The sequence below is a fragment of the Heliangelus exortis genome, chromosome 1, assembly GCF_036169615.1.
Source record: "Heliangelus exortis chromosome 1, bHelExo1.hap1, whole genome shotgun sequence".
In the NCBI taxonomy this organism is placed as follows: Eukaryota; Metazoa; Chordata; class Aves; order Apodiformes; family Trochilidae; genus Heliangelus; species Heliangelus exortis.
In genome coordinates, this window is record NC_092422.1 from 86747778 (window position 1) to 86765543 (window position 17766).

The 17766-nt window shown below is 39.3% G+C and overlaps 1 protein-coding gene across 3 annotated transcripts in view; it reads left to right on the forward strand.

Moving 5' to 3' along the window:
* HSF2BP (heat shock transcription factor 2 binding protein) overlaps positions 1-17190 on the forward strand; it is a 32945-nt gene extending 15755 nt beyond the window's left edge. For 2 of the 3 annotated variants that reach the window (XM_071751809.1, XM_071751804.1), the window contains exons 6-8: positions 1537-1654; positions 7746-7849; positions 16483-17190. In XM_071751809.1, the coding sequence (XP_071607910.1) occupies positions 1537-1654; positions 7746-7849; positions 16483-16691 (431 nt within the window). In that variant the 3' untranslated portion in view covers positions 16692-17190. Of the gene's footprint in view, positions 1-1536; positions 1655-7745; positions 7850-10044; positions 10355-16482 lie in introns of those variants that run through there. The other variant, XM_071751815.1, reaches the window with a different exon arrangement.
* Positions 17191-17766: the final 576 nt, after the last annotated feature.

Sequence of the window (17766 nt, forward strand, 5' to 3'; positions counted from 1 at the left end):
TGCCTTTGGTTTGAAGGTTGGTGGGAAATGGGGTTGGAATGTCATCTGCAGTTTTGTGAAACCATGCAACTATCAAGACAACACTTGTTAATGACATGATGCAAGATAGATTAAATAGTGTGTATTTATACAAATCAGTGAATCTTGTATTAACAGCTTTTTTGAATGTCTGATTTTGGCTGTTGTGGTGCCATTTAAGATTTTTCCATAAAAACAATGTGATATATTATGCTACTGTACCAAGGTGGGAATAATTCTTCTTCAATTGCTTCACTGAAAAAAACCCACAACCAACCAAACACACCCCAAAAAGCATAGCAAAAATAAGGACGGAGCAAATAAAATGTTTAAAGGGTGTGGATGAGGTGTGTTGGGATTCTGCCTAAGGAGGAATCTGGGTGGTGGAATGACATCTTGCTTCACTGAAGCTGATAAAATTTTGCTAGAGAATTTGATGTTCCCAAGATTTCTGTCTTTGTAAAATGGGAAAGCGGTTGCTGAAACTCAGATGTGATAAAAGTTACAGTCAGGTGGATGATGTAGAAGGTGCCAGTTTAATTCTCCTGGTTAAGCTATGAAGTAGATTACACTAGAAAGATGTATTAAAAGAACACTGAGGAGGTAATGAAGTGCCAAGCATTCAGAAGTTAGAAAACACCAGAACAAGGTCTCAGTGCAGTCTAAACGCAGCGCAGTGTGCACACAGCATAGTTGCAGTCTTTAATTACTTGTGATGTCCCTGGTACCTCTGCTTATTTTGAGATTAAAGAGGGCATCATTGATGTATTTGCATAGAGGAGAGAGAGTCTGAGGCTGCATGGAAGATCTGCATGGCAGATCCCCAAAACTGTGCTGACTGGGAGGCCATGGAATCAGGTTCTGTCAGTAGTACATCACAGTTGACTCACTTGGGGAAAGGCTGGCTAGCTGCACAGTATGAAGAAGCTCAAATTGCTGGCAGATCCCTCTTACACATAAGCATGCACTAAAGTATGGAGCAAGCATAGGAGAAAACATTAAAGGAAAGCCTGCATTGGAGCAGCAGTCTTTGGAAATGTTTTTGCTGATTGGTTTATGCATGAATAATGCAACACTTGCAGAGAGGTAGGAAAAGAGCTTTTGAGTAGATAGATGCCTGCAAGAGTTTTGGTTGTATAATGTGGCAGGTTTATTGGATTGAGTGCTTATAAAACAACCAGCAGTTTTGCTCCTTTCATGTGGGATCAGTAACAGTCAGCTTTCCTTCAGTTCTATGGGATTTGCAGTTAATTCAGCCTTTTGCTTTGTACTTCATTGTGTTACTATCAGGATACTGGTCAACCTGTATGAATATTATAATCACCAAAATAGAATTATGAAGGAGTTTTACCAGTATCATTTCCTGCTTCAGTGTTTGCTATGTAGATGGGTACAGTTTGAAGTTTATATGAATGCCATAGATTGTTCACAGCTGACCTGTCTTAGTGATCCCAATGATTAACATAAACTTTTGTTCTGAACATGATTTTTATGATGATATTTTGTATTCTCTCACAGATGTGGCTGCGCTGGCATGTGGCAGGGAGTTCCTGGTTAGTTCAAGTCGTGAATTACTGGACACAATGATGCACCTTCTGGGAGACATGAAGCCTGGACTCTGTACCAAATTTAAAGTGTATGATGACTCTTTTTTCCCCTTTCAAATGAAATGCATTAACTTGCAGTGCAGGTCACAGCAGTTTTGCCACTCCCCCCTTATTTTCTTTTCTGGAGAGGAAACAGTTTTTTGAAACTCTTTCTATAGTAGCATTCCTTGCAGATACACTAAGCTTGGCTACAGGATTAGCTTCATCCAGGTTTTGTGTCTCTTCAGAAGTCTCCTTAAGCACCTTAATATTGTAGAGATGAGCACAGATGCACTTATTTTATGAGGGGCTCATGAGTTGAGGGTGAGATAAAGAAGGCATGAAGCCAAACTTAAAAACAGAGAATGTAGGATATATGGAATCATGTTTATTCCCTCACAATATGAGGGCTGTCTGTAAAATACAATATGTGTGTAGTGTGTTATGTAAGCTAAAAGCAAAAATTTAATTAGTTTAGATGCTGGGAAAGTTGTACATTCCTGCCAGTGGAGAAGAGACAAAATAAACTGTCATCTTTGCCTTTTTCTCAGAACTGTTAAAAGCTGGGGTTATGTTGCCTTGAGTGAGCAGATTACAATGGTTTAGCCAGTACTACTTCATGTGCTAGACTGTGGGCACTTGCCTTGTACACCTGACTAATGTTTTCATCAAGGTGGCTTAAGCCAACGTGACTTTATTTCATAAACTGGTGGAGGGAGGTGACGGTGGCGTGGGACACAGTAAAAATTCACACCTGAGCCAGCTGTCACTGAGGGTCAGCAGCCCTGTCACCAACATGAACGTGACTGCATCCACACACGCATTAGGCAAGTTGTACATGATGGGCATGAAATCAGGCTCAGTCTTAACTTTGGGTAGGTTTTATCTTTCTTAACCTCAGGTATCAGACAGCTAGATGTGAAGCATCTGCTGTCTGAGCTTCTTCCCACAGTCGATGGAGAGAGATGGTGCTGTCAGATGATCATTCCTTCAACCCATGTAAGGGGGGAAGCGTTGCCCTCTGAAGTGTTTGCCTTTTCCCTCTTAGATAGTGAGGGGGAAGCTGAGGAGCCTGTGCTGTAGGTGATGGTTAGATAGTTTGGTGTCATTTACTGTGGTTCCCAAGTGTTGGGCTTGAAGGTCAAAACTCAAAACAGGGTGCTGAAATCTTGCAACAGTGTGGTTTTTTTTTTTTTTATAAAGTCCCAACTGAAAGTTTTGTATGAGAATCTCAGCTTAAGAAAAAAAAAGGCAATTTGTGCCCTGTAGTGTTTCGGGATCTGTACAGAAAAACAAAACAAAACCAAAATGAGAGGACTTGATTTTAAGAGGACAAGGGAGAGGGAACTTTTTCTAAACGCACGCACAAACATGCACACAAACACACACTCTGAATTTCAAGCCAATGTATATCTTTGGGTTCAGATGAATTATTTTTTACCATCTCAGATGGTATTAATGTAATCAAAAATGTAATTGCATTGGAGGGCTTTCCTTTTGAATTGATCTTTTGAGTATTTTTAAAATTGTATTTCAAAAACTGCCTGCTTTTCAGAAGAATTACAGATAATCATATAAACTTGGCTGCCATACAGCAATGCTGCTAAATTATACATAAAACTATCCCATGAACTGGCTAGGGATTCAACAGGGACCAGCCTCAGGCTTACAATTGGAGTGAAGCTAATAAAAGAGGTTGCAGAAGGTATTTGATAAGTGAGAAATGTTAAGCAGATGTTGCTATAGCTTGAATTCAGTGCAGTGATAGTTCTGATGTTCCAGTTTAATTCTTTCTTTGAACTTGGCATTTTATAGAAAAATCGCTGTGTTATGACATCAGAGCAAATGCCAGAAAGAAATCTTCATGGCCTTGTTGTGGAGCAAAGGATCCTAATTTGCTTGGATTTTTTTATGGCAAAAAGTTTCCCTTGTGTTCGTTTTTCATGTCTGTAATCAGGTTTCCTTTTTGTCTACAGGCTTCCTTTAAGTCTTGTCACTGTTGAGTTCTTGAAGCCCATTACTAACACTAGATTCTTTCCTTTTTGGGCTGTTTACACTCTCCTAGCTTAGCAAAGAAGGGTCTTGGGGGTTGGGTGTTTTTTAAAGTGTTCTTTGCATGTAAGGTTTTTTTAGCTGCCTGTTAATCTTAACTAGCATTTAAACATTTTCATAAGCAGATGTGCCAGAATTCCCTTTCCTCCCTACTGTAAGGATCACAGGGCATTACAAATTGGAAGATAATTGCATGCATTAACAGAAATTGAAAAATCCCAAGTGAAGTTTCAAAGTTATGTATAGATGACTCTTTGAGTCACCATAAATAACATTAACACACATACACACCTACAGGCATACATACAGACACATTTTTAAAACTACACCTCATGGATGGAAATACCTGTACGATGTCTTGGAAATGCAATGTGTTTTTCTTAAAATTTCAGCAGGGTATTACAAGGAAGGACATCATCCACTTAAAATTTAATCAGTGAAAGAAAACACTTGGCTTATTATTTTCAAGGATATATTTGTCCTTAGCTCAGTTTTGAGGTTTTAAATTATTTTCTAGCCTGTTTTTTTAAAAAATATTTTTCCCTACTGTGTGAAAAATCAGGGGAAACTGTGAATCTAAATCTACACTTGGTGTTAGCAGACAAAATAAGCTGAATAAGAGAGGAGGTATCTTTCCTCTCCTAGTACTAATAGTCCTGTATTTTACTGGTATATGTGAACAAAAAAAAAAAAATACAGGGAAAAGTTGTCATTTATTCCAGCACTGTTACAGTATCCATTGTAGTCCCTGAGTTTGGGCTTCATATATATAAATCCAAGGCATCTGCTTGAGTACTTGGAGAAAATCTCATGGGTGTCTTTGCCTTCCTGAAACATCAGTGGTATGAAAGACTACATTTTCTTCTCATTGGTATAGCATTTGTTTAACATTTGTAATTGTTAGGCAATCAATAAAACATTTACACAGTTGTTCATAGCTTTAATTGTTAGGCTTGGTTTAGGTAGCTATTCAAAGTAAGCAGTAAAAATATGTACTGAAGTACATATTAGTACATTTTATGTACTATTCTATTCCCATGTATTAAGTAGATGAGAAAGGGCATTAGCTGTGCTTTTAGTTCTAGATTTTAAAGAAAGCTATGACAAATAAAGTAGTACAACATGTTAGATTTGGCTTACCTAAATAGGAAGGCTATGAAGTGCATAACTAAAAAACTCTCCAAAAAAAAATCCCACAAACTCAAACAGAAGTATTGTTTGTCCAGTAATCGTGTGTGTCAGGTTTGCTTCAGTAAGCACTTTTGCAATAATTATCATAAGAAATACTTAATTAGCCTGTGCAAGTATTAGAGGTAAAGGTGGTATAAAGGGCCTTGAAATGCTTCTGTGTTGTGCCTAGGGGAGTGTGTTTAATTAGTAATGATATGCTACTGTGTTGGCTTGTGGGGTGGGTTATGTCTTCTTCTGACACTCCAAAACCACAGCACTTCCCTGGGTTACCACCACCAGTCCCTGTTGTCTGCACAAAGCAAACAAGTGAAATAAAAATACAAACATAGCAGTATCTTTGTACGTCACTTTATTTCTAACTGCAAATGTCAAACAGATTAAGGATGAACTGTGCTGTTGTCAAGAAATGTTAGCACTTTGCATTATAAGATACTTTTTTATAGAGCATTTCCATTCTGTCTGATTTTGGTTGCACTCCTTTGTCAGGGTTTGGATTCTGGAACTTAAGTAAAGAGTTGCAGAGGCTGGATGAAAAGGGGCATGTGGGCTTTGCAAGCTGCACATTCAGTTCCACAGCAACCCTCACTGATTATTGTTGGCCACTGATGCAGTAGATTTAATCTTCTCTTTCTTCTTCCAGCTGCTCTAAGTGACCAAACTCTCAATGGTGCAGCACATAATACAAGTCATACTTCTTCCATTGCAGGCTGAACTGAGTTGTGTTACTTCCCATTCCTGCTTTCTGAAGGTGTGCATCAAGACTGAAAGTCTGTTGGTGGCAGAGTAACTTAAGCCATGACAACTCATTTGAGACTATGAGGTGTGAAGTCCATTTGGAATAATCTCATTTCCCTCTCATTTGGAAATGATGGCAGTGCAGAGACGTGCAGGTTTATCTTAGTCTTGCAAGATAGCAGCCACCAAGCTGGCCCCAGAACAGAGGAGAGAGGCCCAGCCCATTCCTGTTTCTCTGTATTTGTTTTGTATGCCACCCAGCACCCTGCTGTGAGTGGGTATGATGACATATTCCATAAATGTCATGGGAGCCCTGCTCATTCATCTTCCCTTTTCATTGTCCATAAAATTGACTTGTGTGTTGTCATCTTTGAAAAGAAATAAAATAAAAAAGCAATAGCATCCATCATAGCACATCATAATGTGTACTAATGCTGTCTCCCCTCAGCTACTCCAAAACTCTAAGGATTTACATAAAATGCAGAACAGGAGAACATTGGTAGAATGATGAAGGAATTTGTGAGACAACTTTTGACTCCAGAGTGCAGATCTTTTTTCCAGGCACATTAGGGGCCTCCTGGCTCAAAGTTCATAGTACAGCAGTGATCTGATTTATTTGAAAGAGGCCAAGCATTAGTTTGTCTTGGTAATGTAAGTAGTTAGTAGTTGGTTTTTTGGTTTTTTTTTTGGATGCTTTCTTTTTTTTTTTTTTTTTTTTTTTGTGTTTTAGGTCACATTCTTACTAGAGGTTGGAAGGAAATGGAAATAATTTTTATTAAGTCCACTAAGATTTCACTTTGCTTGAAAAGAGTTTTATCCACCAAACCCTTAAAAGCTTGTATCAGAAATGTGGAAGGTGATGTAACAACATTAGTACTTTTGTATGCTTCTGTATTTTTATTTTGCATGTTTACACACTAAGGTGCAAGGCACAGTCTTGGTTTTGGTTTGTTAGAGTTGGCATGTTTTTTTTAATCCTCAGTTAAGGAAATGTTTTCTACCTGTCAAACTGTAAACCTTTTCTGTTACATGGAAGACAGGTTATGGATTCTCTCTTCTTTCAACTTCAATAATCATAATATAAAAAAAATAAATCACCTTCTGAAATTATCCCCTGAGTGGGCCCAAGTGTTTGGAAACAGTTTGAGGTGCAAGTGACCATTTAGCCTGTTATCCTGGTGTTGATCTATGCTAAAACAAGAGCACGGTTTACAGCCAAATTGAGTTCCAGTCTTACTGACTTAAAAAAAATAATAATTCTAATAGTAAAGCCTGTGATGATATTTTAAGAGGCAGTTATTTTTTTTCACATCATGATCTGACTCGATGGCCCAGGTTGTATGGGCCTGCCTGCCTGCAAGGCTGGAAGGCAGGCAGAGCAAGCTGCTTCTCTGCCTTGTGCTGGCAGGAGAAGGGATGAGTCTGGCTTAGAAGAGAATGTGCTCAGCTGAGCTGGATTTACTAACACCTTTCTTTTCCCTCCTTCAGGCCATCCCCTTCTTCCAAATGCTTCTGTAGGCGTAGTAGCTTCCTCTGCTAGCAGAGAGAGACTACATTGATGTTTGCTGTGCTCTGGCCAAATATTACATCTGTTCCCATTTGCAGGAGGAATAGGAGGATGCTTGAAGGAGGATGGCATTAGCAATGTGCCTGTGTTTCAGCTGAGTGGAGGGTCAGTGTACAGAAAGGCCAGTGTTGCATAGCTGATGGAGCAGAGACTTTGATGTTGTTTTTAGCACTTGATGTAGTCTTCTGTTCTGTGTTTCCTAGTGGCCTTTTTAATTTTCAGGGCAAACACCTTATTTGAGGTGATTGTCTGCCCAGTGAGGATCATCATGACAAAGCTCTATTGTATAATGTGTATGGTGACATAAAGCCAAGTCCTGGTTTAGCCCATTTCAAGTTATTTAACCCCATGGGCTTTGATGAGACTGTCTTACTGTCATGTGGGTCTTACTTTTCCATGTGTTTAAAATACATGGTTTAACAGCAGACACAGGGTTTTTTACAACATTGTTTATATATAATTTGAGACTTGTCTCTTCTATCAAAATAGAAATTATTAGTATTCTGCATCAGTGCATGCTTGGCATACATAGCAAAAGATGCCAAAACATGCAAAGGAATAAAAGGTCATAATGTTTTATTTTCTTTCAATTCTAGGCTAATGCTAATGTCACTTTACAATGTGAGTATCAACTTGAAAGGCTTGAAGTACATCAGTGAAAGTCCAGGTTTTATTCCCTTGCTTTGGTGGCTATTGAATGGTAAGTTGCTCTAAAAACCCTGTAAATTGTGACTTTGGGGATTGTAGGTGTTACAAATGACCATAGAAATTTGTGTCTGTAATCTGATTATCATAGAATCATTTTTAGTTGGAAAAGACCTTTGGGATCATAAAGTCCAACTGTAAACCCAGGACTGCCAAGGAACAATTACTATGTATAACTTCTGTCAGATTAAAAAGTAAACCAAAAGGGCAAATGGGCCAATAGCTAGATGGAGATGATGTGCATTTTCCACACTTTTGGCACTGTATTTAATATCTCATTAGTACAAAATTTAAGGGATAGAAACAGTACAAAATTTAAGGGTTGAAGTGGGTTAGAAAGCCACCTGTATCTTCATGTACCATTTTTAAATTAAAGTGTGAAAGGAAACTATGTGTCAGATCACTCCCATTTAACAAAAGAAAATTAACTGTGCTCCTGCACATCTTTGGGATGGAAGCCAGCCTCTGTAACTTCACTTAACTGTTACAGAAGTCACCCCTTCTACAGCTAGAGAGGCCTTGTGCTCTAATAGGATTTGCTCTCACAGGGCTTGAGTACTATTCCCAGCTTTGCCTTTGGCCAGTGCAAGGCTTCAAGGACGTCAGTGGCTTCTGTTGCCACTGTCAGGTAGATGAGTGACATCAAGGCTCTGCTCTTTCAGAGGCTTCAAATCCCTGCGTAGGAGCCAGCAGAGACTGATGTTGCCAGTGTGTGTTAGACTTGGCTGTCAGCTCTGTGCAGTTTGTAAGGGACAATTAGGACAGGAATAAGGACAGAGCCATGACACTATACTGCCTATGAACTGCTCCTAGAGTTGATCTGTCTTGGCTTTCTCGACTTCCGTGAGATTCTGGTGTGCAGTTTCTAGGACTGGGGGAGGTTAATCATCCCAGCACTCTGTGCTTCTATGAAAAATCCTGCTAAAATACACCCAGGAAATACTAACAGCAGCTGAAGTGAGAGAGGTTGCATCTGCTTGTTCAAGGAATTAATATTGACATTGAAGTTTTGGAAAAGCTTTGATTTGGGCTGGTAAACTGAAAGGTACTTGTATTGCTGCCAGTTCTCTCAACTGTTTGTTTTACAGAAAATGTAGGTACTTGTGCTTTACACAAAAAAAATTTGTTTTGTAATGCCACAGGCTCTCTTTTTTGAGATCTCAGAAAATAAGTAATCCTTGTAAGACTTAGAAAACACCAGTTTCATAGTATTTTTAAATGCAGCTTGAAAAAAACTGTCTCAGAGAACTCTGAGTTCTGCTCAGAGGTGCTTAGAAATTTAACATTTCTTAGTCCAAATTTTCCTTTTACTTCATGTTTGGCTATTATATACATAACCCAATGTTTTAGCAAAAATAAAAAAAACAACCCCAAAACACCATCAAAAACCCCACATAAGTATGAGTTCCCAAATGTGCCCTTCTAAAGAGAGAAGCTAATCATTTGGTGCAATCTGTCATTTGAAGAAAGCTCCTTGGTCACATAAGAGAATGAAATGGGAAACAGTTATAATGAATTAGCAGCTGCTAGTGTAAGTAAGAAATGGAATGGTTACTCTGCATTTTGAAAGTATTAATTTTTTCATGGCTGAATTGTGCAAAGAAGGACAGGCATGACTAATTCCTTCACTTTTTGATATGCTTCTCTAGTTACAGCAAAGGAGGAAGATTCTCAGATAAACCACATCTGCTCCTTCAGATTTCTGACTTTGGAGGAAGTCTGTTTACTGTCAAGGCAGAGGGTTGAATAGTTTATGTATCAGATGGGAGGTCAGATCCAAGAACCAATCTTGTTCCCATAATTTTGAATGTGATCTTTATAGTTTTTTCTATTTCTAAATGTTTCAACTTGAAAAACTGAGAGATTTCTTCCTACTCTTGCTCCTCTCCTGGTTCTGTGGCCAGCATCTTCAGCTTCTGCTAGCCGTGATTCAGCTTATAAACACCTGGAGCTGCTACAGCATAAGGTCTTAAGAGGTTTTTTTCCATATGAGAGAGTGGAGCAGTACACTCTGCTGGCAGGGTATCCTGTACATGCTGCCTTCCTGCAGGAAGCTTCTTCAAAGAGTGTTTTGATTAAGGACTATGAGATGATTCAGCTTTCCATAGTTCTGTAAGCTTTTATCATCATTCCCACTAAGAAAGGCCCCAGAAATCATCCTCTGACTTTTCTTTTTTATTTTATTTTCAGATAATCATCCTGTTTGCTTTTCCATCGTCAATCTACAAGTGTCTGTGACCTCAGCCTACATCAAGGCCATTTTTCTCCCACTGGCTTTTAGGCAGCTGATAAATCTCTCCAATTCCTTGTCTAAATTCTCAGTCTTCTTGTCCTCTGAAGAAAAATGTCCTTCCCATTAAGGGAAGAGAGCAAATCATAACTTTTTTTTTTTTTTTTTATTGCACTTTGTTGTACCTGAAGCAAAGAGGGATTTGATTCAGGTTGTCTAGCAGGCTTTTTGAAGAGACAGAAATATGCCTCAACATTGAGTACAGGGACTGGAAGAGAAAGGAGGAAAATCTAATAAAGATTTCTAGTGGGGTAAGAATGTTAACAGCAACCTGGGTTTGATTGTCCTGCTTTCCTGCATCCAGATTGGAAAATCTGGATGAACTCATATGACTTCCACTCACTAACAAGCATTTTTAATAGCTCTTTCTGCTGGAGGCTGTACTGATAATAGGAGAAAAGCAAATGTTTGACACACTTTTTGAAGGTAATGCAGATCTCTGTTGTTTTAGCGTTTTGTGAGGTGGGCTATTTTTTCTCTTTTCTCCTGCCTTTTTTAAACACTGTCTAAAGGATGGGTGCTTTACTGAGCAGCACTTACCACTGAAGGGGGTACCCTAATAGCTTATGTAGCTGTTGTATTCTTGCAAATACAACAAGGTAGGCTCTGCCTACCTCTACTTTCCCAGCTTGGTGTCAGCATAAAACACATGAATGATGACTCAGATTTCTGTCAGTGGAGCAGCTTGCAGGATCAGTAGAGTTCTTTTCTTGTGGAGCACCATTTGTTTGCAGAGCAGCTGTTCCCATCTTGAAGAAAATAGGCAGCTTTAGTTTTCTCCATCATCTGTCCCTGTGAGCATGTCTTGGCTAAGGGTTTTGCATAGCTTTCAGATTTAAAGAAGCCCTGTCTTCAGCAATAGAAAAAAAAGTAGAAACCCACCTGAGATTTGTCAGTATTTCTTTCTGGTGCACTACATCTGTAGATGCAATAAGACTATAATTCAGTAATTCCCAAAGAGACAGACTGAGACTTTTCTCTGCCAGGGATCTTTTAAGTAATAAGAAGATACAGTCAGCTCAGGTGTTAATATTAAAGGCTAGATTTATATTTTTCATCTTCTATCATACAGAAATCTACCAACAAATGAGTCCTGGAGAAAGCCAGTGGGCCTAGGCACTTTTCTTGTGATTTTTTTGTTTAGTTTTTTTGGTTGGTTGGTTTTTGTTTTGTTTTTTTGTACTATCCTCTACCTTTATTTTGGTTTTCCCTACTTATATTTGAATGCAGTTTAAAAAATTGCTTTCCTTGGATACATGAGAAAGTGTGGAATTCAAAGAGGCTATCTCAGTGACATTTTTTTATCTATAGTTGGGAAATTGCTCCAGGTACTTCATTAAACAAAAGACAACAAGAGAAGTATGACTAATTTTAGGTCTTGCCCTTCAGTTTCCTCTACCACTGTTCCACACGGAAATCTAACTTTGTTTATCCAAATTATTTGTAAAAGACTGTCTCTATTATAAATGCTTGTATGAAGCACATTCTCATTTTATGACTGCTTCCTGCAACCTCCAATATTTGCTTTTCATGACTAACCCTGAAAGTCTCTTAATACCTTGCTTTTGTGTTTGAATTGGTTATGACTGTGAGAGTTTTTGAAAATTCAGGTTATTTGCATGGCAACATGTTATTTAAAAGACATCTGGACAAACAGAATGCCCCTATTTATAAACTGATGTCTGTATTAAATTTTTGTTCATAAATCAAAACCTCACTCACTGGTATTTTAAGTGCTCAACAGTTTCATACTCCTCAGACTATGAAACTAGTCATTAAAAGAGGATTGCCCTTCTTGCCCTTTAAGACCACATCCATTTTCTTAAATGCAAAGATGTCAGCTCTGACGCAGGAAGTCCCTGAGCCACAGTTAGCTGAGAAGCTGGAAGAGTGGCTGGGGGAACTCCCACTGAATGCTTGCCCTTTTCCATACTGTTCTCTAAGCAGCTGCTGCAAATGATCCTTGCCCAGATGGAGCTCTGGCTGGGTGCTCTGTGTCTGTCCTTGCCATCTCAGCAGGAGTTTCTTGACTAGGTGCTCCTCCTGCCAGACTCATGCACTGGTGTTCTCCTTAGGAGCAGAGTGTTTCTTCTTTTTGTGAATATATGTAAGAAACCTTCATTCTGGTAAATGCATCTGTCATTGTAAAATATTGGGGTGTTCTTACAGTCTTGCTCTTGTTCAGTAGCTACTGTGGGAATCCTCAGAAGCCTAAGCTTGGATTGATGGGAGCTGGAAAACATATCTAACAGCTCACCCACCAATCTGTCAGCTGCAGACTAAAGTCTGTGCAAGCTCCTTTTCACTCACAGCCCCTAAGTAGCAGTCAGGCAAATTGGGACTGAATTACCACTCTAATCTGGACTCTGGGAGTCACTCTCAAGGATTTCCCTGATAAAAGTGTGACAAGCATCTGTCTGTTGTAGACTGGGGAACATTGGTTAGCTGGACTCGGTGTCTGATGGCCAGAGGAGTCACCTCTCCAGGGAGGAAACTGAAGCAAACTGAGCTGGAACAACAGGAGCCAGGGCTGGGGCAAATACATTGCAAAGAGAAAATGCATTTGCTTCTGTAGGAACTGCAGCAGCAAAGCTCTTTTCTGCCATGGTGTTCTCCCTGCTCCTTCCCCATATGGTGTCTTTATTGCAACACTTCTTGTTTCTGCAGACCCATTAGAACTATGAAAAAGTCTGGAAAACTCTGCTGCTGGTGCGGATGCAGCTCAGCTCAGCCAGCATGGGCAATGCAAAGAGATGATCTTCCCTGGGGCAAGCTGTGGCCCTAGCTGTCTCCATTAGACATGTGGATGTAGGTAGTTTGACAGGTTGATAAAAAGGAAGAGAGGAGTGGCAGGTTGCTCCTTCATGCCAGCTGGAGTCAAGCAGTAGTTGAATGACAACAACAGTGGTGGGAAGCTTTTGAAATACTGCTCTCATATGTAGACATAGCTGTAAACAGCATGCTGGTAATGAGTCTTGTGTTCAGGTGGCCAAGGAATGGTATGGGCATGTGTAAATTGAGTCCACAGAGCCAATTGTAGATAAGCTGTTTAGTACTGATGAAATGCAATTACTTAAACCCTGCTGTAGGGAACAGTTCATCTGAGAGCATGGTGCTAATGACAGATGTGACTAAAATCTGTCCACGTTATCCGTTGCATTTGTGAGAGACTGAAAGCCAGTGACATCAAGCACGAGTGCTGGCTGAACGTCAGCAAACCCCAGCAGTTTCAATACCTTGTTAAAATTGCATCAGCATTTTATGACAGTGCTGGGCTTACGTTATGCTTGTGATCCCCAACTAAGGCAAGCAGCTTGATTTCTTCCTCCGCTCCGCAGAAATACTGATTTTAGTTTTGAAATTTCAGTTGAAGAGATGTGTCTGCTAGTTTTTGGGAGGATATGATGCAGAGGTTTGATTACAGTTAAAGGATTTTTTTGATCTTGTACAAACAAAATATTACTCAGCTAGTGTAGAAATGACTAAATCTGGAAGCTTTTAAAATAATACAATGCTGAATAATGAAGATTCCTTATGTTTCTTCCAAATATTCTTTGGATGTGGTTTTTAGAAAAAATCCCTGATGATATTGGAGAGACAAGAGAAAGACTTCTAGGGTATATTTTTTTTAATCCTCTTAGAAAACCTGATTTTCCATAATAAGTAGTATTCTCAAAACCACATGCAAACCCAAGGAGTGCTATTTTAAGGCATATGTATTTGTTTAACTCAAAATACATGCAAAACAATGGCAATTGGAGGTTAAATGCATATTAAGTCATCTTCTGGATCATTTCCTTCCTTCTCTGTGTATGCCTGAGTGCCTAATCTGTTCTTCATTTGAGTGACTCAAGCCATGGACCTTCCCTGGCTGCTGCTGGGGCTTCTTCCTAGAACTTCTTTGCTCGTACTGGAAAATGTTCTTGCTCATGAAGCTGGAAATAATTTCTTGATCTCCTACAGGTTGCAATTTTATTAGCTTCTCTGCTAACACTTGTTGCCTCATAAATTCTTTACTTTCTACAGCCTTCAAACACTAGCAGGGAATACTAGCATAGATGCCTGTAACTGTATTAATAACAAAGCACTTTACATCCAGGGATTTAGAACATCTTACATATATGAAGCTTCCCAGCAGTACTGCAGGCCATTAGAAGTATCAATGGCTTTATTTCCAGTAGGAATCACACCATGTGGAGGAAGATTGTAGTGAACTACATAGATTTCACTCCCAAAAGCTTCTTTCTTTTTACCATTTAGGCTATGGTTTGTTGCTGCTATTTCCAATGAATGAACATAGAATAATACTAAAGTACAGAGAAAGGAGACAGGTGATATGTGCTTAGTTTGAATATTATGTCTGTCAAAAAAAAAAAAAAAACGAATTAAAGAAATTCTCTGGCAGGCAGGAAGACAAAAATAGAGGAATGGGAGGATGAATTCAAGGCTCTTAGTTAAATTTTCACTAGGTCAGAATAAATCTGAAAATCAAAACTTGTACCCAAGTGTTTTCAAAAGGATTCACTGAAGTGTGGCTGCCCAAGAAACCAGACAGAAAGTCTTCCTGTCCATGAGGCTGAGTTGCAGCATTTCTCCAGGAGTTATAGCTGCTCATCACTCAGTAAATTGCACCTGAAGGTACTGTGGGAGATGATGATGGAAAGACTCTTTAGAGCCTTCATCCCTAGTGGCAGCAAAAGAAGTGGCTATTCTGTCTGTATGTCTCTTCTGTGGGGTGTGCAGCACTGATCATTGGTCTTCTCAACTGCTGATTTGATGTCTGAATTTGTCCAGATAGCTAAGACTCTGACTGCACAGAAAATGAGAAAATGCATGTTATTGTCTGGGTTTGGACAATTCTTGTGCTCTTAGATTACAGCCCATTCTGCTAGTTTCCCGGGAGCAAGCAGAATTCCTCTTGTAAGAGGTTTATGCTTTGAAGAGGGCAGAACGTAGGGTATAGAAGACCTATGTGTGATAGAAAATGGAGGAAGAGAGAGAGAGTACCTGGCTTGTGGGTGTAAATCAGGTATCACAATCTTTATTACTCCACTTCAGCCATGTGGAGTTTACTCAAAAATTCCCACCTTGATGTCAGTTTCATGCTAAAAGCTATAGTAATCTTCATTGTCCATTACATTCCATTTTATTCCCTGGATGCTTTCAACATTTCCCTTTGTGCTCTAATGAAAAAGTCCTTTTTCAGGTGACCAGTGTTAGGTATGAAATAAGCTATGAAACGAAGGAACTTGCCTCACCCCACCAAATGTTTCCTTCAAACTCAGTGCAGTGGGCTTTACTGCTTCACTGTATTTATACTCCCTCAGTGACAATTTGGTCTCGCTGGCAATTCTGTACACAAAGTGATCTAGATTATTTTTTCTGAAGGGTTCTGCAGAATGCTTTATCAAAAGCTTGCTGAAGACTAGTTATGCTAATGACAAACACATAAAAATGCCTGGCACGTGGAAGAAATAACTGTTCTGGCCATAAAAATGTATTATACCTTCTCCTTTGGAAGAAGGTACAATAGGAAAGTGGAAAAATAAGACTTTCTGTGAGACGTTTTTGTTAAAGCTATAAACAACTGAATGCAGCCATTGAGAACGATTAAAATGTAATGCTCCTAATGTTTCAGTAATTAAAAATACATCCTGTGTTCTTAACAGTAGAGTTATTGAATGTCTTCCTAGTTTAAGTCAGTCAAGGGTCTTTGCTTTATTTCTCTGACGCATTCCTGAGCAGCAGTGCTCAGCTTCAGTGCCCGTTTCAATTTAATGTAGATGGAATTAATTACTTGGAAGGCTGATACGTCATTACCAGGAAGTTTTATCAAGATTAATATTTTATTAAGCTGTGAAGAAATCTGAAGGCTTGTATAAAAAGATATTAAAGAAAAGCCTGGTGATCTGCTGCAGATTTGATGAGTTGGTCAGTTTTTTCTTTTAAGTATCTGAATAGTCATGGGATATAGCTTGCTCTGCTCTTAAATCAGATTGCATTCAACAGTACATCTTGGCTACTGAATGGATAGGTTCGAGGAGATAAATTCCCGGATTCGTAGCATTTTCAACACTTGAAAAACTAGAGACTCCTTGTTTGCTCTCCCTTCCAAGCACTGCTGAGTACAAGCTGCTGAGGAAGGCACAGATGCTGCTTTCAAGTTCCTTCTAGAGCCAGCCAGCCAGCCCCAAATGGCAGCTGTGAGTTACAAAGCCTCAGTGATTCCCCGTCTGCAGGGTGCGTCGTGAGGAATGGCACTGTACAACTTTAATGCTGTGGTTTTGGACTCGCTTCTACTAAGCACTGGATTATTTTTTTTCCTCCCCTACTTTTAGACCCGGATACAGAAGTTTGTCTCCATGCTCTGCGGCTCCTCCAGTCCGTGATTCTGGAGCCAGAAGTGTTGGCCAAGTCGGCCTCGGAGATGCGGGATACTCTGCCGTTCCAGCGCATCATTGCCCTGTCAAAGAGCCGCAATGCAGATCTGCAAGCGCTCGCAAAAGAACTACTTGAAGATCTTAAAATACTCGAGTATGAAGCATAGAAGGGTTCTGTGACACCAAGTGATTATGCCTTTCCTGTAGTTCGATGCTGCAAGGGTTGTTGGAGATGAGCTTGACTGAAAAAACCTTTGCCTGAATTCCTCTCGCAAAATCCTTTTTGGAAATTAGGTAACCCAACTAAAATTTTCCCGGGAAAATGAGTTGGGTTTTAGCTGCCCAGATATAATCTTAGGTGATCTGGTAGAGATGGGGCAGACTTAATTTCTTTGAGTAGGATTTTGTTGATAATGGCTTTCCAAAATGATCCACGTTATGTTCTCTGGTTACCATATGTAGGGAGTAAAGTAGTCATCTCATTCATTGATAAGATATAGTTTACTGCATTGGAAAATAATCCTTTTGATCCATCCTTAAGAATTACTGTACTGTGAGGAAATTGCTTTTCATAACTCTTCTGTGTCAGAATGCCTCCAAGTTCCAGTGTTGTTGTTATTTTTCACCTCTCTTTTTCTATTCTAATAAAATAAAACAAATTCTGTAGTGCGTGATGGATTCTGCTTTCAAATTTCCCATCCAGATTCACTTACACTGCAAGTTGACCCAGTCTGTGGCTGCCAGGCATACTAGAAACTGAGCCATTGGTTTTTCAAAAGCCTTGATAAAAGGAAATTAATTACTGTTGTCTGTACTATGTAGCTGTGTGCTAGTAAGCTAAAATGACCTGCTGCTCTGTTGGGAGCAGCATTGCATTCCCTCACAACTCTGGTGTTTATGTTAGAGTTTCTGTGTTTGGCTTGCTAACCTTGATGGTAAATACAAATGTTTCTGTGCTTTGTATTGGTGAAATTTACACTTGCTTGTTTGTTTGTTTTTTAGGAAAAATAACATCAGTTGCTTTCATGACCAAAACAGCCATTTAGGTAGTGCTGTTCAAAGGAATAGCAAATGAGAAATGCAATATTGTGGTAGCAACTTCTTCCATACTAAAGTAGTGGTACCTCATCCGTGAACCAAACATAATAACAAAATACAATGTGGGCTTCTAATCTAAACATATAAAAAACATCAAGTAAACTTCATAGGATTTAAGTTGTACTTGGCAGACAGTTTTAGAGG